Below are 24,394 nucleotides of genomic sequence, written 5' to 3'. Positions count from 1 at the left end.
TTTCCCATGAGTGCTCCATCCAGACAACATTCCATAAGCAGGAAAATCACTTATTGTCCACATCAATGCCACTTTCATAATGAAATTTTTCTTTTTACATGCATCAAAGGTGTTAACCCTAGTGTCCCATAAAATTTTTAACTCGTCAATTAAAGGACGAAGATAGACATCTAAACTTTTACCAGGTGACTTTGGTCCAGGAATCACAAGAGTAAGAAATATGTATTCTCTTTTCATGCACATACTAGGGGGAAGATTGTAAGGTGTCACAAAAACAGGCCAACATGAGTATGGGTTACCTGAATTATTGAATGGATTAAAACCATATGTGCAAAGTCCAAGCCTAACATTTTGTGGATCTTGAGCAAATGTAGGCTGTGTATGATTAAAATTCTTCCATGCCTCTGCATCAGTAGGATGTGTCATAATTGATTCATCTTGACGCACTCCATCTATATGCCAACGCATATATTTTGATGTTTAGACATAAAGAGGCGTTGTAGTCTTGGAATAATAGGGAAATATCTCAACATTGAGTAAGGCACATCCTTGTTTTTTGTAGATACCTTAGGTTTAAACCATGGTTCTTTACACACCAGACAAACATTCTTATCACTATTTTCTTTGTAATACAACATGCAAAGATTACGACATGCATGTATCTTCTCGTATCCTAATCCCATCTCATGAACCATTCTTTTTTACTTGTATAAATTTTCAGGCAACCTTTCTGATTCTGGAAGCATACTCTTGATTATGGAAATCATTCGATCATAACAACTCACACTCATGTTAAACTCTGACTTCAAGTTTAGAATTTGTGTTACAGCTGACAATTTTGTATGCTTCTTGCAACCATTCCATAAAGGTTCATCCGCATCCCTTAACAAATTAAAAAACTTTGCAGCTGAAGGATTTGGATCCTCTTCTACATCTTCTACTTCAGGATTTAATGTACCATTAGCAGCATCCATAACCATATCCACATAGGGATTTTTGTTCTGATTAACACAATCATGGACAACAGATGTTGATGCACAATCCCTCCATGTCTCCTCACCGTGAAGGGTCCAATTCATATAACCATTGACAAATCCATGGTGATACAAATGTTTTTCCACATTAAATGTAGTATCCCAATATCAATTCCTACATTTTGCGCATGGACAAGGAATGCGCCCTGATACATCGGCAATTTTCGAGTCTCTTGTAGCAACTTGAATGAAACCATCAACCCCTTGTCTGAATTCTTCATTTACAATGTCGAAGCAATCAAATCTTCGCAACATCCAACTTCGATCGGGTCTCATGATCCCTATAGTTGCTTTAATACATTAAAATAATCATGCTTTCGAGAAAGAACACAATGACATAACAAGAAGCTAAATTGGCTTCTTCATAGATATAAATTGTGTTGTATAGGGTAGCGTTAGAGACAAAGAAATATGAACTATTATACAGAAATCATGTGAGACATGGAAAATATTCAATGCAATTCATTAATTCATTTGGAATTTCATTTAAGCATTATATTTTAAAAAAAATTTACATGCAACAACAGTATTTTGTAAGAGTTTAGAACTGTAGATGGTTACGTACCAAGTTCGTAATGAAAATATCTATAAGATTCCATAAAATTACCGAAATCTACCAAGACAAATCATTGAACAAAGAAACAAAATTAAACATGAAGTGCATATTTAATCATTTATAGAGTCAAGTTAAACATGAAACAAAATCCCTTACTTATTCATAGACAAAATTTCACAAGCTCTACAGATAAGTGTCAAACTACATATATTAATAAAATGGCATGTCCAAGAAGTCAAATACCTTGTTGACACTTGGAACGATTTCCTGCAAAGCCCTGCTTCTTTCTACTATAAATGATTTTTTCTATTTATACTTTATTATAGGTTATAGGCTAAAAGAACCAAGAACGTGTAAAGAATATAAGCATGAGATAAGAAAAGAAGGAAGCTTTTGGTGTATATAATAATCATTAAGATTTAGAATAATGATAGCAACGGTGTTGTACAATGTAAAGTTTGTGGTTGAAATGGGCACCCACAGTCAAATTAAAGTAAAAATAAAGGTAGGGATACCAAACCTGTGATTATGTGTCGATGGATCACTACAGACTGCAATGATGGCCACCTAACAACATACCTGTAATTAGAATCACAAAGCCTAATTATGTGGCGGGTCTAGGAATAAACTCTCCTACCCCCTTTTAAGAAAACAATTTGAGAAGGAAATTTTGGAAAGTAAATTTGAAAATGAAGACAAAATAATGGGAGATTTTAATATGATTTTCACATCATCTATTAGTGCATAGATAAAATCATGAGATGCACAAGGGGATATTTCTTTGTCACTTGGAGAAAGGATAAAATTGAGTAATTTCAGTGGGGGCTAATTCATACCGAACAAAAGAATTAATGATTATTCAGTAAGAATTGAATAATTTTCACTCCTCTCATCTTCATTTTATTTTTGTCTACAATGTTGAGCAGAGTGGTGTTTATATGTTGCTAATGCATATGGAGCTAGCTAGCATTAGATAATGTTGCCATACATGGTGAAAAAGTCAAAGGAAGTCAAAGTGCGAAACGAAGCGAGAAATTTGGAAGCAGAGAAAAAGAAGGATAAATCAAACCCTAACCTCCGCGGCAGAGAGAGAGAGAGAAGGAATGAAGGCACTTGGGTCGGGGCTTCTGTCTGTATCCATGCCACTTTCTCTTCCGTTTTACATTTTTTCTTTTCTTCTTTTCCGTTTTATCATTTCCTTTACCCACCAAAATAAATAAATAAATAAATATATAAAATGCCTCAGTTATCAACTCACCGGTTCGTGTCTTTCTTTTCTTTTTTCCACTTTCAGCCATCCAATTGGAATGCACATCCATATTTATTGAAAATAATTTAAAAAAAAAATTAACCTTTTCTAATCATTTTTTTTTGCCTATTTTCCCTTTTTGATCTTGCCTATTTTCCCTTTTTTTATTTTGGGTCATAATTTGGAGAGGGATTTGCTAGGCATTTGCGAGGGCTTCAGTTCCTTGCTAAATAAGCACTAACTTTAGCGAAGGATTTGCGAGGAGATAAAGGTTGGTCGCAAAATGTTCCTATTTAGCGAGGAAATTTAGCGAGGGATATAAATCCAAGCTATTTCCTCGCTAAATTCCCTCGCTAATCCGCAAAATTCTTGTAGTGTTTGCGAGGGATTAGCGAAAAAAAAAATTTCCCTCCCTAATTTGCGAAGGATTTGCGAGGGCTATACTTATAATTCATTAGCGAGGAATTTGCGACAAGAAAACTCCCTCGCAAGATGAAAAATTTATTTTTTTATTTTGGCTCATAATTTGGAGAGGGATTTGCAAGGCATTTGCGAGGGACTGAGTTTCTCGCTAAAGAAGCACTAACTTTAGCGAAGGATTTGCGAGGAGACAAAGGTTGGTCGCAAATAGCGAGGAAATTTAGCTAGGGATATAAATCCAAGCTATTTGCTCGCTAATTAGCGAGGGATTAGAGAGGAATTATATCCCTCGCTAAATTCCCTCGCTAATCTGCAAAATTCTTGTAGTGACAATTTATTCATCTCAATGTCAAAAAGTTTTTCATGAACATGTACATTTTATATATTAATTGATATTTTAATTTTTACACTACTCATTCCTTCGATTCAATACTAGCAAGGAAAAAAGACATTCAGACCTCTATATATTTATTTTTTAGGAGATTTTGAAAGAAGATAATCCATAAATCTAGGGATAATAATGTCCCATAAAAAAGTGAAAGCTAAAAAGGTGGTTACAAAAATTTATCCATTTTACAATTGTATAGTATGAATTTAAGGATAATAGTATTCAATTGAAAAGTGAAAACCAAAAAGTAGTTACCAAATATTTTCCTTTTATGATAGGTATAGATAACATTATAAAGTCTTGTGTGCCGGTGCCGGTTATGTCAACTCTATCTAGTGTTAATCAAATTGACTTTATCTAATGTTGATTTGTAAAACTAACATGTCATCATTAGTGGTTGGAAAAATATTGACCCTATAGTTTGGGATAGCATTGACTTTGGTCAACTCTAAAATACGGTTCACCTATATAGTTAGAGCTATCAAAATGGGCTTGGCCTGGTGAGCCAACCCGACCCACCACGAGTTCGAGCCGAGTTGGGTTGAAAAAATTTGAAAATTTCAATTCGGGTCAAATTTGAACCCGACTCACTAACAACCCGGCTCACCTAGGTTGAACTCCTAGTGAGCCAGGTTGGCCCACCAACCCGTGATTAATTTTTTTTAAAAAAAATACAAAAATTATTGGGTCATAGTGCAGCCCAATATAAGACAATAATGATTTAATGTTGGATTATGATTTGTAATTTCTATGATTTTGGATTGTATTTGAAGTTTAAGATAATTTTGGATTATATTTGAAGTTTAAGATGATTTTGGATTATATTTATCTATTTGAGATTATTTAGATTTGATTTGATTGTATTTAAAATTATCATTTAATGTTTGAGATGAATGATTCATTTATGGATGTCTTAATTAAGAATCTCATATTTTTAAAATAGGTTTAAACTTTTGGGTTTCAGTTGTATATTAAGAAGAAAAAAAATAATTTTTTTTTTAAGGTGAGCCAACCTGTTTAACCGACCAACCCGTGGTGAGCCGGGTCGAGTTCAATTTTTTTGAGTTCACTGATAAATGAGTCAGGCTGGGTTAGCCCACCAAATGGTCAACTCGTGATGAGCCGGACCGAGTAGCCCGTTTCGACAGCTCTACCTATAGTGAAACAAACCTATCCTCTCAAAATCCATAAGCATCCCTTTCCTCGCGTCTTTATATAATAACACTAAGACTTAAATTCACTTTTCACCTTTTCTCAAATGTGTAATTTTGGTTCTCCAAAATTTTCTATTGCATATTTGATTTAGTTAATTTTCAAAATTAAGTAATGTTGGTTCACCGTTAATATGTAATTCAAAATTAAATAGAAAATATGGACTAATGCTTGTGACTGCACTACAACAAAATTGTCATATAATGACACACATCCTATAATGACACTATACATACCACTAAAAATTACTTTTACCCACACAATAAATACAATATATATTGGTATATTATTAAAAGGTGTGTATAAACTATAATGATAACAAAATATATTGTTAAATCTCATTCAAAATCAACACTAAAGTTGTGTGTAACTATATATCAAATAAATATATACTTACATATATTATACCTATAGTGACACTTTTTATATGTCACTATATGTAACATTTCTTGTAGTGGTGATACTACATTTAGATAGTTAGCCACCTAAAATATTAGTATTAAGAATTAAAAAATATTTTAATAAATAATAAATTTTAATTGAAATCAAAAAGAGAACTATAATATATTTGTAGTAAAAAGCAATATTGTACCTTATGCGGAAGCTAGTATGACTAAGTATGTAACTATCAGATAATGCTTCACATAGATATGTTAACATTTTTTTTTTGTATGTCTGGATGACATGTTAATGATAGATTAATGTTACTTAATTTTAAAAACTAAAGAGACTAAGTTCATGATAATAATTTTTTTTTAAAAGATCAAAATTGCAGATTTACAAAATTATGGACAAAAAATGGATTTAAGTCTAATAATATTTTTTTCTTATTTTAATCTAAATTAACTAATTTTAAAAAATTATTTCTATTTTATTTTATTATTTTTGTAATTTTTTTTATTCTCTACCAAACACAACATTATTAATTTTAATAATAATAGAATACAACACTAATACTTATTTTAATTAAATACTATATAAAATCTTATTTTGACAGATATATTTATAAAAAAAATTCTATTGATACTCATGACAAGTCTCTATTGACTTTTTGGCAAGTAAAGTCTTAAACTTCAACTAACCACTAAATAAATAATAATGTTTGATTTGACCCTAATGTGTTATTAATTTTCTATCCCACACTCATAGATATCATCCCTAATCTGTCATTTTAAGAGCATCTCTAGTGGGATTTGCTTATAAGCAACTCCCAGTACCACATCATGCCACATCAGATTTATGGGTTGTTTAAATTTTAGTAAAGTTGCTTGTACAAGTAATTTTGCTAAAATTTAAACAATCCATAAATTTGATGTGGTATGATGTGGCACCGAAAAGTTACTTATAATCAACCCCATTGAAAATGTTCTGAGCATTAAAAAAATTGATGAAGGGAGACCTCTACAGTTGTACAAGAGCCGGGAAAATTACCATCGAAATGCAACTGATACCGAAGAATATTACCTAGCTTAGTTTGCGAAGCGTGAAAAGCGATACAAAAATATCGAATGCCTTTCTCTTGGAAGATCTGATATAATAAAATAAATTTCAAAATAAAATAAAATTACATTGCAATTGATACCAAAGAATATTACCTAGCAATGACAAAATAATATTCAAAGCAAACTAGTAAAAATCGCTGACAAAATCTTTGACAGCGACCACATACCAACTTTTTCCCTCACAAAAGAGATTTTCACACTAATAAATCCACAACACAATCAAGAATTGCCTAACAGGTACCTCAAACTCAAACCCTTCAAATCCAAGTTTGAGTTTGTCACGAGTGTATGTCACAGTTTCTTCTTGATGCAGCTTGGTTCAATAAAATGGATGCAACTCAAACAGAAAAAATTTACGTTGCTGTTGGCTATGATATCATAGATGGATTTCAAACTTTGAGATGGGCTATAAACAAATGGAATTCCCATCCATGTTCTATAGTCATTCTACATGTGAAATACAACACTACCATGAAATATGTTGCCACACTGCGTATTTTTCCTACATTTGTTTCTCAATTTTCTTCTTCGTTACCATTTAAGTTCAATTTTGTTTCACTAATTAGTTATGGGATTTAATTTGTTGCAGTTGGCAGACTCCCTGCAAGAGGCGCATGTGAAAAGAAGCTGGAACGTGTCAGAAAATATGAACAAAGGATAATTGAGAAGCTTCTTTCCAAGTATATAGCTTTATGTGACAATGTGAGGAAATTTATTTTAGTACTTTACTAACGTATTTCTGTTGAAGAGATTGTCTGAAATCAAATAAACTAATTAAGCTTGCTAATTTCCTCCGATCGAAAAATGAAATAAAACTCCCATGTAATCATGAAAAAAAAAAAACAGTCAATTGGCTTGCCCGTAGATAATAGGATAAATAATATATGTATTATAAAAATTTATTATATACTTCCGTGAAATCATAAACCATAGTATATAGAAATTTATTAACTTATAATAAATATATTAAATTATACTAACAATAGTTTTTATAATTAGTTGATAGAAAGAAAATTGGAATGATATTGAGTTGTAAGAGAATGAAGTGTGTAATTATAAAGACTCCAACTTATATATATGTTTGTGCAAATAATATGTTAAAAACTAAGCCTACTAATTAAGTAAACATTCTTTTGAATATATGACTTTTTTCTTTTCAGTAGATTCATCGCATAGTTTTAAAAACCGGACCGGTCATCGAACCGGTTAAGATACTGGGTCAGTGGGTCAAAGGTTGAACCGGTGGGTCACTGGTTGAACCGCATGACTCGATTTTTATTTATTTTTATTAAAAAATATTCATATTAAATATATTTTATACTTATAAATTTTAATAAATTCATATCTTATTTTAAATTTTAATTTTTCTATATTATTTAAAATTATTTTTATTTTTATTTTGTAAAAAAATACATAAAAAAATTACATGTTAAACAGTATATTAATACAAATTAAAAATATAAACAATATGTACATATATAATATGCTTGCAATTAATATCACAAAACAATATATGTAATATTTACATAGATATTACATTATTAAATATATAATTTAAAATTAATAATATACTATAAAAGTTATTTAAGTTGTATATATTGTAAACAAATATATTAGAACAAGTAGTCATTGTTATATTTAATAAGACTCATTGCTTTTTCATTAAGAGATTCAATTTTCATTATTATTTTTGTGATTTATGGTCCCTTAAAAAAATTTTAAAATTTTTTTTTAAAAAAGTGGTTGAACCGGTTTGACCCACCGGTTCACCGGTTGAACCGAAAAATTGACCGGTTCAATCCGGTTTGAAACGGGTCGACTGCGTAACCGATCCAACTTCAGATTCGGACCGGCTGGACCACCGGTTCCCGGTCCGACCGGCCGGGTCGGTCCGGGTTTTAAAACACTATGTAATCTATATTTCAGGTGCCAGCTGAAACATTTGAAGTTGAGAAATTTGATGAACCAATGCAAAAGCGCACCGTAGACTTGATCCATGGTCTAGGAATAACGAAATTGGTCATGGGATTTTCATTCATGAAGCCTTCCTTGTACTTTTTCTTTTCCTTGCTTTTTTCTTCCTGAGTACAGAAAGTTCATGCATGCATGCATAATGCAATATAACTCAATTACTTTTACAACTTGTTCCATTAGGAAATCGGAAGTTGACATTAATGGATTTTTCTACGTTCATCATCTCAAGCCTGCGTCCTGTGAGTTGTTCATTATTTGTGGAGGGAAACAAGTTATGCCACGAGTGAAGAATGATGGGATAATCTTGGAGGATGATAATGGGGTCAAAATAGCTAGCATGAGGGATAAGTTAAATTTTAAAGATTGGCTAGAGAGAATGTTATTTGATAATAAAACAATTGACTCCCAACATAGAAGTTCTTGCGTACAAACAACTTCCTCATCAAATTTGGAATTGGAGTCCTATCTTAACCAGAATCAATGGGAAATTAGTTTCCAAGAAATTGAAAATTATTTACAAGAGTTACTATCTTTGAATTTGGAGGAAGGGCAAGACGACCATGTTTCTCACACTAGCCCAATTGAGCCATATGTCAAAGAACTTAACAATTTGGATAGAAAGGTAACTAAATCATTTCCTTGAAGAAAAAAAAGTTCTTAATATAATGATAATTTATTTGTATTTTCTAAGAGGTACTTGGTGAAAATTCATCCGATCTGGCTTAAATATATGTCCTTTACTAATTATTGTTTATCAGCATTCTTCCTTTTTATTTTTATTATTATTATTATGTCCAATAGTAGACTTATTATTAACATATTGTCCAAATTGGATACCATCTCAGAGTGCTGCAGAAAATATTGAGATCCTCAAAGATAAACTGAATGAAGCTTACAGAACCATCCAAATGAAAAGGAAAGAAGACGAGGCCAATTGGGAGAGACATGAGAAAGCTGAATGGGCTATTTATTTATGTAATCGTCGGGTAATAATCATAAGTTCATAACTTTTGTAATCGTTAAACCCCATTTTCATTTAAATATAGGGGAATGCTAATGTACTCCCACCTATTTTTTAGTGAAAGTATGTTAGCAACTTACACCAAAATTTTAGGACAAAAAAATTACTCATTTATTTTAATTTGATTAATTTATATAAAGGATATTATAGTAATTTAATTTAATTTTAAATGAAAATAATATTTTTTCTCTCTTATTAACTTCATTCTCCAATTCATTTATTTTTTCTAATTAATTAATTTTTATTTGTTCAGAAAAAAATGGAAGAGACATCATGAGAGATGAGAGAGAAATGAGTTAAAGAAAGAATTTAATAGGAGAGAGATAAATATGTTAGAGAAAGAATTTAATAGGAAAGAGAAATGAATAGGAGAAGGAATTTAATAGGAGAGATAAATGACTTAGAGTGAAGTTAATAAGAGAGAGAAAATATTTTACTTTCATTTAAAATTAAATTAAATTACTATAATATCCTTTATACAAATAAACCAAATCAAAAGAAATGAGTGGTTTTTTTGTCCTAAAATTTTGGTGTAGGTTGCTAACATACTCCCACTAAAAAATAGGTGAGAGTACATTAGCATTCTCCTTAAATATATATATATATATATATATATATATATATATATATATATATATATATATATATATATATATATATGATATATATATATATATATATATATATGATTTTACTCTTTAATTTTATTATAAATTATATTATTGTTGTGTTTTAATTGTATATAAAAAAAATTACTTACTAACTACAAATAAAATCAAATTTCAAAATAACTAAATATTCTTGTTTTCTATTTAACCTCTATTATTCTCTTTTATATTTTTTATTTTTAAAAATTAAAAGTAACTATACATTTTTCTATAAGTGTATAAAAAATGTAGTGTATTTTTTCCCTAGTAATTATAATATTTTTAATCAATTGGGCTCTATGATGTGTTACAGCTTTTTTTTTTATTTTAAAAAATCCAACTATGATTGATAAATTGATTTGAAGTGAATTACATAAGAACAAATATAATTGATAAGACTCATTATTATCTTAAGCTTTTGAATTATAATACATTATTAAATCTAATAACTAAAATTAGTCTAATAGATAGAGAATGAAATTGAAATAACTAGAAATGAAAGGACTTAAATTTAATTCTCATCACGTTTTTATTAAAAAAAGTTACCCACTGTAAAAAAAATATTAAATCTATGAGAGTAGTTTTTTAATTGAGGTCTTTATATCAAACTATAAAATTTAGATGTATATCTTAAATTTTTCGTTATGTTAAAATTAATTTTATCATACTAAAAATAATTAATAGATGCAAACATTTTCCTTTTGGACTTCTCTTGATGACCCACTTCAAATTTTTTCACCCATATTCTGATCCGAGAAGTCACCATTGTTTGTGCAGGAAGAAGAACTAGAATCTCTAATAAAGGAAGAAGCAAGAAGAAAGGAAGAAGTAAAGAAGGAACTGGAGGCAGAAAAAGAAGAAGTTAACGAAATTAGAATGGATATTAAAGAGAGCAAGGAAATGCTTAGTTCAGTGGCAGAGCAGCAATCAGAGCTCGTAAACAGGCTTCACATTTGCACATTGGCAATGTCACAAGCTGAAAGCGAACTAGGGAAGGCAATGGCTGAGAAGAATGAGATGCTTATGGAAATGAATGATCTGAGGAGACAAAGAGAAGGGTTGAACAGAAGAATTCAGTTTTATCAAAGAAAAAGATGTCACAGGAATGAGTGTAGGATGATAGAAAAGGGTTGTGGTTTCAGAGAGTACACGAAAGAAGAGATCATCATAGCCACCCACAATTTTTCAGAGCAAAAGAGGTTGAAATCTGGTGGGAATTGGAGCAGTGTGTACAGAGGACAAATTAACCATTCCACTGTTGCAATCAAGAAGCTCAATTTTGCTTCAGATTTGTCACAACTAGAGTTCCAAGCCAAGGTAAAAGCAAGCAACAATAAAAGTTTACCTAGTTATAAATCATCACACAAGATTATTATTTTTTCTTTTGTAGCACAACAACAATAACAATAATAGTGTAAAAGAAAATGGTAACTTATGTTAGTACAATAGTGTAAAATGTTTAAACAGTGAGCACATTCTGGTAAAACTAATGTATGTCAAAAAAATGTAAACCATTATAAAAATTTAATTTCATTAAGTAAACAAATGTTGTTTAGTTAAGGTTTGGTATGTTTGTGAATTCATGAAAATTTTATTTTTTAAAAAATTCATTAATTTTGAGAAATTTCTTTTGTATTCTTTTTTTTTGTTGACAAAAACTTTTAAGTTAGATGGGCCTTCAGAATTCATCAAGATCAGAACAAACCTTAAGATTTTATCAGTGTTTATATAATTCTTTTGTATTTCCTACTTAAGAAATTAGACTTATATGTATATAAATGAGAAACTTTTAAAAATGAAAAAAATGAGAATATTTAATTATAAAAATCTGCTATTGAAATTAAAATTTAATCATATATTTTCTTATGAGATTATCATTATTATTATTTTCACCACTATTATCATAGATCTCTACCATCTATTATCGAGTATCTTTCAATATTTATTTATTTTTATCAACTTTATTGAAGTTAAAGTTAACATATTTTTTGATCTGGTTTTAGGTGGCATATCTTGGTAGGATTCGGCAACCTCATCTAGCTGCTGTGTTGGGCTTCTGCTCAGAGCCCAAATGCTTAGTTTTGGAATACATGAACAGAGGTAGCTTGGAGGAAATGCTATTCGGCATGAACAGAAGCCGTGTCTTAACCTGGCGTGATCGCGTAAGGATAGCCATTGAAGTTTGTTCTGGGCTGGGCTTTCTAAATGCAGCCCAGCCCAGGCCCATTATCCATTGCCTTCCTTCTCCATCCAAAATCCTCCTAGACTGCAACCTTGTTGCAAAAATCACAGGGTTTGGGCTTGAAGGGTGCAGTGAAGAATGCAACGATGATTCAGAAATGAAAGCAATAGGGGTTTTATTGCAAAACTTATTGACTGGAAGAAGAAATTGGGTGACAATGGATACTGATAGTGAGGCTTTTTATGATGAGATTGGTGAGCAATGGCCGTTGGATGTAGCAAGAGAAGTGGTGGGCTTAGCAATGAGGTGTATGTCCATAGAGTGTGGGCCCAATGGAGAAATGAGCATAACAAGAGTGATGGAAGAACTGAATGAGATTATGAGAAAGGGTGATGAAAAGGTTGCTAGGGATAGATGGAATGGTGATGTGGATGCACATGACTCCACCCACGTGCCTAGTTTCTTCGTTTGCCCTATCCTTAAGGTTAGTCTCCAAAAAAATTCAATTTCTTAATTAATTAAGAGTTAATTACCTATAAACTGTCAGTGTAAAAAAATTTTATACTGATAACCAATTATATCTTTTAATAGTGTCATGTCAGTTACTTACTTAATGAAATAATAATAAAATAAACAACTTTAAAAGATATCATTGATTGCTACTGTAAAAAACTTTATACTGACAGTAACACATTAATTAAATACATATGATATTATTGTTTCAAAGTTTAATACATAGATAAGCACTTAAAAAAATAATACTACTAACTAATTAAAAATTAGTTTAGGTGTAACTTATAAGGTAATTGTTATCAAATTCATCAAATTTAATTATCATGACTAAATAACAATGTAAGCATCCTTATGATGAATGCATGATTTTTTTTTCTTTATTTAATAATTTAAATTAAAGATTCACTTCAACAATACATGTAATAGAAATTTGTGTTAAAAATCAACATAAATTATTAAAATAAAATTTTAATTCTAATTAGATTAGGAAAAAAACTAAATTTTTTCTTTTACTTATTTTGTAAACATTGATAAAGACTTTACTGCCAGTATTTTTGTTTGGATCAAAATTCGATATGAAACTATTATTATAAGAATTTAATTGGAATATACCATCCAATCATAAATTATAATATAATTGAAAATTATTATTAACTTTTTGTACTATTTAGACTGATTTTTAATTAATTGATAATTTAAAAATCTTTATACCAATCTCTTTATTATTATTTTTTTTATTTTGGAAGCAACTTAAAGATTGTATTTTTTGCAATGTTGAGTGCAGAAGATAATGAAAAATCCACATATAGCAGCAGATGGATTTTCTTATGAGCTAGAAGCAATAGAAAAGTGGTTGCAATCGGGGCATGAAATATCACCAAAAAATTTGAGGCTGAACCACAAATTACTTACCCCTAATCATACCCTCCGTTCCCTGATTGAAGACTGGCAAACCAAGACATCATCAGCTACACTTGCAAATTAATACTCCACACATGTTTCTTTGCCCATACTTAATTACCTCTTACATGCATGATAATAATTTGTAACATTTTTTTTATTTATTTTAAGACAAGATAGACATCTTTTGATCGGTGAGAATCGAATATAGTAACATAGATTTACAACAATCCACACACTATTCTCAACCAAATTAACTAAATCTCTTTGGCACACAAAATAGACATATAAAGGATCATTGCTGTTTTTTTTCTTTTAATCAATAAGTATTTTTTAATTTAAATAAAATAGAATGTAGTATTCCTTCTGTTCCATAATCTTTGCAATTTTAATATAAAAATATCATGAATAAATGATGTTCTCACTTTAATGTAATATCAATTTTTTTTAATTTTTTTTATATAAATTATTCAACTATTATAAGTCAAAGTAATGCATTTATTGAAAGAGTAAGTTATTTTAATGAAATTGTAAAGTGATATATTTATTATTATCTTTAATCTATATATAAAAACATTAAATTGAAGTCATTATGGCACAGAAAGTATAAAATTAAAAATACTTAACTTTAGAATGAATGTAGAATATATAACGAAAGATAAATTAGTTAAAGGGTAAAATACTTTTATAATATCTATAATTTTACTTATTTTACATTTTACTTTTTATAGTTTAAAATAGATATTTTTGGTCTCTACATTTATTTTTTCAATACTCTTTAGTTCTTATAGTTTAAGATAAAATTTTAAGTCTTTATATTTATAATATTTTTAATCTTTTTAGTCTTTGTCCCTAACCTTTTATAAGATTGTTTCTATTATGTTGATGTTGATAGAAAAAATTTGACATGAGATATACAAACTTGAATTAATACTTCTGTCATGTTAATATAAAATATATAACATTAAAAAAAAATAATAAAGACTAAAAAGATTAAAAACTTACAAATATAAGAACTACAAAAATTTATCTTAAATTATATGAATTAAAAAAGATTACAAAAATAAATATGTAGATTAAAAAAATTATTTTAAACTATGAATACTTAAAAAATAAAGTAAATAATACTATATAGACTTAAAAAATATTTTAACATTAATTAAATTATGGCCGGTTTAAATGTGATACTCACTTTTCTTTCTTTTTTCTACTGTAATGAAACAGCCATAGAAACACATAAATGCCAGCTTTTAACTGTGGGGTGTGACATTTTCATCTCCTTTTTGCTTTTCATACCAATCCATATCCTCAGATAACTCTGAGCGGTTGAAAGGTTGAGTCCATTGGCTACAAATATAGATTTGTTGCATTTTTTCGATTTTTATTGCAAACCCAAATTCAAATCGAATCTACAAAAAATCGTGCCATTAATTGATTAAAAAATATAAATATACAACAGTACAAGAACAATAATAACTTCCATTTTTGTTTTTGTTTTGAGTTCAGAAATTGATCTGTGTGATACAGCAGTATATTACACAAGCAAAATCAGTGCTAAACTATTTCCTATTTGGCCTTGCTGGCTGCTGCACCTAAATCCAAGTATATTTGTTTTTATTCTTCATGAGCTTCAATATCTTGTAAGCTCCAAGGATCAGAAGTAAATGTTACCATGAATAAAATAAATCAGATATAGCCTATTATTCAGACTCCCAAACATTTTGCCCAACAGAAAAACTTAGCAATTTTCCTTGGCAAAGAATATGCTGATGGCAGTGAGGGATCATTTGCAATATCTTCAGCTCGTGACCATATATACACCCCTCGTTCTTGTTGACTTCCCGGGACAGTGTTGTCTAGAATGAATGCCACCAAAAGTGTAGCCACCATATTTAAGGACATAAGACCATTGATTGCAAAATCAAGCTGAAACATTTGGTAGGGAATTACAAATCACTAGTTAGCTTATCTTCACCAAAATAATTAAGTAGCTAGCAGTTTAGTTGCCATAAATTTACACACATACTCAGAGAAATGTTTCGGCTGATAATAATGTGATATTAGTATGGTTTTAAATTTGAGTCTGCAATTACAGTTGTAGCCACAATATTAAGATTTTAAACTCTCTCTATGATTGCATCTTGGTCGCATTTGCAGCTTGTGGCTACATTTATCTGCAATTTTTCACAACTTTTTTAATTGCAACCACATTTGTCAGCAACTTTTTACAATTTTGTTAATCGCAATAATTGCATCTACAAATTAAAAACTTTCACATTAGTCTTGGTGCATGTTCAGTTTCTTGTTGAGTTATCTAAAATCACATTGAAATACTAACTAACATTTAAAGTAAATGTTCACAATTGAAAAATGAGTAATGATATGCATACAACAATTTGTACATAGTTATATTTTTTGTGTGTTTATCTCTTTATCACTAATAAATGTAATAAAAGATGTAACAGAGAGATAGATACAAAAATGGTGGTGTATCACTTGTTGCATAATTTATTGTACAAGTATGATTTTCCTTGAAGAATTAATTGAGTTCAAAATTGATTTTGAGTTGAAACAACATTTGACAATGGGGTTGAATAAAATATTTTATAATAAGTTTTACTATTAACTTATTTTTAGAAACAATGCACCAAAACATAAATCACTTCACATCAAAATCAATTCTAATTCTAATTAGTCAAACTTGATGATTTGAATATTCACGTATGACCTATCAAATATGTTCCTTCTTATACTATTTCATATTTAGAAAAGGCAAGGGGTGTGAGCATAGAGAAAATACTCACTTGTTTAATGCCAGAATGGAATGGTCCACTAGATGCAGCCCCATAAGGTACCAGGTAAGGGGGCAGTATGAGACTGGTTTGAGGCTTGTATTGTTGAAAATAGGCAGGGATAGATAGACCAAGGAACAATGAAACACCAACTATAGCCATGTTCCTGAAGCTGCCAGATTGACCATACTGTAATTTTGAAAGGCCCAAAGCTGCTATAAGAGCCCAAATGAAACACAGTACAGAAGCAGCCAAGGCCTGTGGAATGGAAGCAATAAGGGCACCCACTTTTCCTGCAAAATAAAAAGCCATAAATTGGACCATAGTGACAAAAAAGTTTTATTTCCAGTAAAGAAACTCTTCTAAACTTGTATACACACAGACTTTTAATAATTTTGACATCAAATTATGATTATGTCATCAAGTTTTGCTGCTTTACCCATAAAGGAAAAGAGAATCATGAAAGCTGCTCCAAGTTCCACCACCCTCCGACTTGCCACCTTTGTTGTGTCAATTGTGTGAACATTTTCTGTCAAGGTTGTTGACCCAGTTCCTGAACCCCAAAGACCAGCCAATATACTACAGAAACCCTCTAATGCAATTCCTCGGCTCACAACTCCTGGAGTTGGAGGCCTCAAATTCATTCGCAGAGATGCAGAATGATAAGTTCCAATCTGGAAAACAAACATGTCCATCACTTAGTTTCTGATCATGTTTGATCCTTGCTTTCAACATGAAAATTCATCTTAATGTTTAAAAAAGGTGTTTCGGACTTTGATAATAACTACTTGAAGAGTGTTAGCTACACTGTTTCGAACAATTTCCAATACATTCTGTGACATTTTTCTTCCAACACAGCCAACAACAAAGACTGAATTGCTAGCATTTCTCTAATCTACTTTTTGATACTACTGTCTTTCTCTTTTGTGTATGTGTATATACCACTTTATTGAATTTAAATACAAAATATCTATAACATTTTACTGGTTTTGATGAGCCCCTTTTGATTTTTTCTAGCTAGTTAAGTATCTCATTGTGCTTTCTTCTACCTAATGTGTGATTCGTAAGTCATATATAAGTCATAACATTGCCACCCCTTGCAAGAAAAATTAGATAATTCACAAGGAAAGTACCAATTAACCCAAAAGACTAGTTGATTAGACCACTTAGAGTTATAATACTATGCTGATGATATTTTGCATTTGCAAACATGTAAATAATGTACTTACTGAATCCACAGAGGCAACCAGCGACACTACGGCCATGATAATGCAAGTCCTAAAATGGAAAATAGGGAAACCCCACTGAAAAGGGTAAGGAATTCTGAGCCATGCAGAAGTTAACAATGCGTTGGATATATCGGTCCTGCAATGCTTCATGGTATAAGCATGCTTTCTGCATGCATCTGTCAGAATGTTTGAACTCGGGATTTTGGGATTGCATCCTTTGTAGTTATATGCTCCCCCGGCTGTTAAAAACGACGCATATATCCAAGTTAATGTAACACTCAAGGGAACCTGCAAATATTCAAAAGTTTGTCAACACAATTTGTCAGTATATCCACATTTAATTAAGGAAAACTTGGTAATCTCAAGTTCTCAACTCCATAATGAAGTATACAATTGTTTTGAGTTTTGAAATGAAGATCAGACACAATGCAACCAGCAAATTATAACATTACTTTTTTATGTGTATGATTTTCAACATGCATCATAACAACACGACAGGCTAATGTTTATGAATTCCTGTCAGAAAAAATAAGGACAAAACTTAAATACAATACCAAAGGTATTGATAAGATATTGTCCGCTTTAACCCTCCACCGTTTATGAAGACTTTCGACACAAGAGATCCCAAACCTACCACTCTGATACCACTTGTTAGGTACTGGGGGTTACCACACACATACACATGTCTCCATGTTGATAAGATATTGTCTGCTTTGGACTTAGTCCTCACAGTTTTGCTTTTAGATACCATCCAAAAGTCCTCTCTACCAATAAAGACAACTGTGTGTATATAAACTCATATTCATCCTCTTGTTTGAATGATGTGGGGCTTTGCTTGCATCCTAACAGGTATTTTTGATGCTATTCAATAATCAGAATTAGAGTTTTACTTTGATAATATGGATTGACATTTAATGAAATCTTTTATTATACATATTACTGAGGCAAAACTTTAATTTTAACTAGAAAACAATACCACAATACCAACAACACATGATAGTGCATCTAAGTTTTATCCACAAAATAATCTAAACAAGAAACGTAAACTACATGTAATTTATGCCATGTCTCAAAAAAAATAATAATTAAAAACGGAACATATTTGTTCAAGATACTTACAGCATAAATTCGAAATGTGTTATGTCCAAAGATAGATATTCCTCGAAGATGCTTCAAATAAACAATAACAGAAACATCCATCGGTATGAGTTTCAGAAAACAACTGAAAACGTTTAATTAAAGGACAAAAGTCAATAATTTTTTTACATGAGGCAAACACAGCCTCTTTAATATGACAAGAAGCAACTTTACAGCCATTACTTAGGTCATAACTCACCAGTGTGAATATTAGAACCAATGCTATCTGCGGAATGCTAATTTCCATGCAAGTGCCAGCTTGTGGAAAGCCATAGCTGAAGAATGCTAAACCTACAGCAGCAACAGTTGGAGCCACCACAATTGGGTTGATTATCCTATAAAAAAATTGTTATAAAATTGCAATGAATAACACATAAGACTCAGCCTCAAGTCTTAATATAGTTTTCTTCAGATGAAATTTCAATAACTTTTGTGCTTCACTTCACTCACCAATATAAATTCATATCACATTATGTTATTAAAGGACACATTCGAACAAACTACTTAACTAAATACTTATTTAATAAAAGTTTATCACATGAGTGCTTATTCCTAAGCTTGACAGTGATGCTTACTGAAATAAGTTAAAAACATTTTTGTGTTGTACCCATGTGACAAGTCCTAATCGTAATTCCAATCACCGGTCCTGTGAAATTTAATGATAGGCTTTTGTTCCTCTTTTTCATTTGAGTGATTTTTCTGTTTTGCCCTGTAGTCTTTCTGTTTAATCTTACCGTCTTAGTGTTCAGTCCTACAGGATATATATATATATAGAGAGTTAATCACCTATACACTGTCAGTGTAAAGTTTTTTTACACCGTCAAACAATCATATTTTTTAAATGAGTTTATTTTATTTTTATTTTATTAAATAAGCAACTGACATGATACTATTAAAAGATATGATGGGTTACCAGTGTAAAAAAACTTTATACTGATAGTGTATAAGTAATTAACTTATATATATATTATTTTATTTTATTTTGTCCTACTGCTTTGTTTGATTAGTCTTATACCATGTTTTATGTTCAGTTTTTCTAACAACTTTATTGCAACAATATAAATTCTTTGACAGAAGAGATTAAAAGAAAGGCTTAGACGATTTAACCAGAAATATTAAAAAAACAACAATATTTATGCACTTGTGTATCTATTAGGCATCTCTAATGAGAGATTCTCATATGGGTTCTTAGAATAAAAATCAGTTCTTATTTTTTTCACCAGTGGAGTATAGTGACATGGCTTTCATGTGTAGAACTGGTTCTTTAATAAGAATCCACAAGAATTGGGTTTTTGCAGTAAAAAAAGAAAGAAAGTGGGTCTATTATGAAACTCACATAAGGTGAATTAAGAACCACAATTAAGTTCTTCTATTAGAGCAAAATATAGAAAAATTCTTAAATTATACGTGGCATTAAGAGGTTCATAAAAAATATATTAAGAACTCTATCATTGGAGATGCTTCATACACATTAGTATTAATTACTTCCTCCATTCTCAAATATAAGCCAAAAACAAACATTATGCTAATTAATAATATTAATTAACATCATTTAATTTTACCAATCTCATTTAAAAATAAACTATTTTCAAAAACTACCTTTCATTAGAAGTTAATATTAAGAATAAATATAAGTCTCTGTAAATCCAATCACAATTAAATGAAGAGTATTTTGATGAGAATATCATAAAATAGGATGAAAATAATTGATATTTGTTTACACGTGAGAAGGAGGGAGTATTTAACAATGTAACAGCTTAGCCAAGTAACAAAATAAATATATTTTACTAAATTGAAAAGGAAAAGATGAAAGATATTTCTTTCCCACCAGAAATTTATCAAGCACTGGTCAACACAAGAAATATAACATGCAACTTCTTGTTACCTGAGAAGGAGAGACATGAAACCACTAAGTCCCAGGATACATTGGAATATTGAACCAACAATTATAGCTCCTTGGAGTTCTCTCATTATGTGTCTAAATTTCTGCAGTTATAAGCAGGCATTACTATGGAAACTGGGAATAGTTACCAACCAGAAGAACAAAAATCCAAGTTAAATGTGATTTGTGAACAACAATCTCCAACATTGGGTTGATCCAAAACAAAGAATTTTGGTAGATGCATCAAAGCAGAAAGAAGCAAAAAGGAAAAAACCATTCTAGTGATTAAAATAGTTAATTGTTTAAACACGGGTATCATGCACGTTAGCAAGTTCTAACATTTTTTTTGCAGGTACTAATACACATAGTTTACTAGGATTTAAATTACTTGATGTAATTGTACAAACCTGAAAGAGCTTAAGGACAATTACTTAACATTTTCTGTCTGTCAGTGAACTTACATGATGTGTAAGATTTCGAAATTCTTCAGCATTCATGATAACCAATGCTGGCGCCAGATACACAAATGAGCTTCCTTGAACTAAAGGTAGTCGTGTTCCAAAGTAGGAATGCAGTATCGTTGTGACGCCGGAAAGAAACAGCATTGTAGAAATTACATTAGCAGTATCGTTCTGTCATCATTGATGTGCAAGTGAATAAAAATGAATATGGAAAGGTATCATATAAATTTTCCTAGGGTCATTACATAAAGGCATATCTTACATCGGTTCCACCCATGGTTGGTACCATGATTAGTGGGATTAATACTAGCGAGCCAACCAATGATAGGTAGTGCTGTAGGCCGTAATAAATAAGAGGTACTGCAATTAAAGATAGGTAAATCAAAAGAAGTAATAACTACAGAAGCAGGATTAAGGGGGAGATTCACTGAACCCTTCATCAAACACAACTTCATAAATAGCAAGAGATGTTGAACAGCACTCAAACTAAGGGGGAGATTGCATGACTGATGAATTTATGAAAATATATTGAAACAAACAGTACTAAAATTCGTAATATATATGGACTTAAACTTGAGGACAATCTACTTTTTATAATTGAACAGACTTTTGGTCTTGCGATTTGTGAACACCCAAAACAAACACACACAAGCTAGCTAAATTACTTCATAACAAAAATTTATATTGCTGAAAAAATTAGTACTATTCTCTTCTAAGATCATATGATTAATGGACTTGATTAAAATATACTATATTGCTGAAAAAAACATAAGCGTTGAGACACAGAATTTTATTAACCAAATTCAAGTTAAACCAAACAGACTGATTTAGAATTATCCAAAATTAGCACTCTTACTAAGATGTGAGAAACAGAAAATTGAATTAAAATTTAAAACTAACCAAGACCCGGATTTTCTGTGATCCCGTACTTCAATCCAGATGGTCCCTGCCACCCTCTAGAAGCAGGTTCCTCCCCCTCTGGAAACAGATTCACCTTAACATCTTCAGCGACTCCCTCTTCCTTCTTCTGCTCTGGCAGAGGAGCAACTGCAGAAACTCCATGGCTATTACTATCCCTATTCGCACTCACCACCATTCTATTAGCATCACCATTCCCTCTTACCCCAACTTTCTTGTCACCATCACCAGCCATATACAAAGCAGGCTCATCCCCAATTTTTCTCTTCTGGTTTTGTCTCTCCACTGCCCCATTCCATGCATCCTTTGACCTCAAAACTTTCTCATTCTCACTCCTCATGGCTCCATGTTTTGACACAAAAACATGTTCAATCTCATTGTCCCTATTAGGCCTCGCCAACCCCAGCACCGGATCAATCTCTATCTTGGGAGAGGACCCTCCTTCTCTCTGATCATCAACACTCTTCACATCAAACCCTACACTATCAAACTTCTCACTGGCACTAGTCCCAGCTTCCCCTGAGTAATCAGACATAAACCCAGTTCTCTTTGCCCAAGACCTCAACTCCTGAGGATCGTGATCACTTCTTGCCACAAAGGGCTCAACTTTGGCTTTGGCAGCACCAACATCATGCTTCATTCCAGTGCCACCACCCCTCATAGCCTTTCCCCTATCTAAGAACTCCGAACTCGACCCAGTTTCCATTTTCACTTTTTTGTTTCAAACAAGTTGAATTCAACAACCCAATATACAAGAAAGAACAAAGATGAAAACTTTGCAACGTGAAGGAACCAGAGGCTTCACATCACAGCAAAAAGCCAAATTCTGGAGAGTGAGAGAGTAGAAGCAAAGGAACAGTATATGGTGAAAAGACAAGGAAAGAAAACTATCACAACAGCAACAACAACAGCAACGTGCTTTGGTGAAGCGATTAACGGTTAGTGTTGAAGGAAGGACAGTGAACACTTTGACTCCGAGACATATCTTATCTTCACTTCAACTCATTGTAGCTCACAAGTTGCTATCAAAGGAAAGCGTGAATGTGAGTGTGTGACCTTAATTGCATAAACGTCTCTCTGGCATGGCCTCTTGATGTTGACAAAGGACCTAGCTACCTTAGTTTGAACCTCAATTTTCAAATGGAAGGGTAACGCAACACCATGCTAGTTGAATCTTTTTGTGTGTTTTTTTTCCTAATATTCTTTCGCAATTAATAAGGATCTTCAGTTTTCACTGCTTTTTGGTGGAAACCGGTTCCACAGATCCGTGTGAATCACTTTGCTTCAAATTGAAGTTTCTTATGCTTATTCTACGCTGTACTTATTTCTGGGAGAGTAGTGGAGTAATTAATTGCTTGGCCACATTATTACAATGATGATTATGCGGTGGAAAACATATAACTTAATTAGTAGGCCCCAATCCATTGGCATTGTTGGAAAAGAGTTTTGAACTGTGGAAGCCATGTTTAGTGTCACATTCAATTGGATTATTATCTTTTAGTTATGGATTTGAATCTTGAATGATTTAACTGCCCTATTTCAAAAGGGTTACACTTACTTGGACATTAATAGCTATATTTAGACTTTTTGAGAGATAACGTTGTGTCTCACTCTGTGTGTAAAGCGCACACCCAATCCCAAAATAGAATATATGTAGTTTCTGTAAAGTGCTTGTGTTTACTTCCACAACACAACTTCATGCTTCACCGAACCACATGTTAAATTTTAGCTCTCTTTATATTTTATTATATTATTTCCCATTATGGGGGTAACAACTAGTAAGTGTAACATCAATATTCGTGGTGTAAGGAGGGTATTGCGGGTGATTGACCATTGGGCTTCTTTTAAAAATATTTTACGTAAATGGGGCTGCTCTATAATTAATTACATTTTTGGGGCTGTTTACAACGGTGTCGCTATGAGCCATAATGACATCCATGACACGTGGTTTTTTTTTTTTAGGTTGGCTGGAATGAGCCACACCAGTGTCGCTATAGGTTGGGCCAGCACATTTGATGGACTAACAAAAACAATGTAGCCCATAGCGAAACTGTGTAAGAAAAAAATAAAAAAAAAAAAAACAAAAATAATAGAAATATAAAATAAAAATAATAAACTGAGTTATTTATTATATATTTATAAAAATAAAATTAAGTTTTTTTAAAATGTATTTTAAAATTAAATTATATGAATTTTTTAAAAGAGGCTTTATGGGCCATGTCGCTATGGGCCATAGCGCCAAACATTTTGTATAATTTTTTTTTTTTGCAAATATTGATGTTTTATTTTTAAATTTTCGTTTTTATATTTTTAATTAAAACTACACAAATTAAATAATTTAAATAAATTTATATTATTATATGTTAAATTTAAAAAA

General features: G+C 31.2%; 2 protein-coding genes across 2 annotated transcripts; one reads left to right on the top strand and one right to left on the bottom strand.

Moving 5' to 3' along the window:
• Nucleotides 1-6,066: 6,066 nt before the first annotated feature.
• On the top strand, nucleotides 6,067-13,832 carry LOC109800404 (putative U-box domain-containing protein 50). The gene is made up of 8 exons (XM_020361187.3): nucleotides 6,067-6,854; nucleotides 6,951-7,063; nucleotides 8,288-8,412; nucleotides 8,516-8,957; nucleotides 9,181-9,321; nucleotides 10,781-11,320; nucleotides 12,007-12,669; nucleotides 13,483-13,832. The coding sequence occupies exons 1-8, from the start codon at nucleotides 6,650-6,652 to the stop codon at nucleotides 13,681-13,683; spliced, it is 2,430 nt and encodes an 809-aa protein (XP_020216776.3). The 5' UTR covers nucleotides 6,067-6,649; the 3' UTR covers nucleotides 13,684-13,832.
• A 1,176-nt stretch (nucleotides 13,833-15,008) lies between these two features.
• On the bottom strand, nucleotides 15,009-23,337 carry LOC109799819 (nucleobase-ascorbate transporter 11). Its single transcript, XM_020360455.3, has 10 exons — nucleotides 22,000-23,337; nucleotides 21,362-21,459; nucleotides 21,100-21,270; nucleotides 20,642-20,742; nucleotides 18,956-19,091; nucleotides 18,739-18,789; nucleotides 17,620-17,907; nucleotides 16,830-17,064; nucleotides 16,403-16,683; nucleotides 15,009-15,524 (listed from the first exon to the last, which is right to left on the bottom strand). Exons 1-10 carry the CDS (start codon nucleotides 22,721-22,723, stop codon nucleotides 15,303-15,305), a joined length of 2,307 nt encoding a protein of 768 aa, XP_020216044.1. The 5' UTR covers nucleotides 22,724-23,337; the 3' UTR covers nucleotides 15,009-15,302.
• Nucleotides 23,338-24,394: the final 1,057 nt, after the last annotated feature.

This window comes from Cajanus cajan, chromosome 5, assembly GCF_000230855.2.
Source record: "Cajanus cajan strain Asha chromosome 5, NIPB_CcT2T_4, whole genome shotgun sequence".
In the NCBI taxonomy this organism is placed as follows: domain Eukaryota; kingdom Viridiplantae; phylum Streptophyta; class Magnoliopsida; order Fabales; family Fabaceae; genus Cajanus; species Cajanus cajan.
The sequence above is the reverse complement of the archived record's forward strand: the minus strand, read 5'-3'. Positions and strand labels throughout refer to the sequence as shown.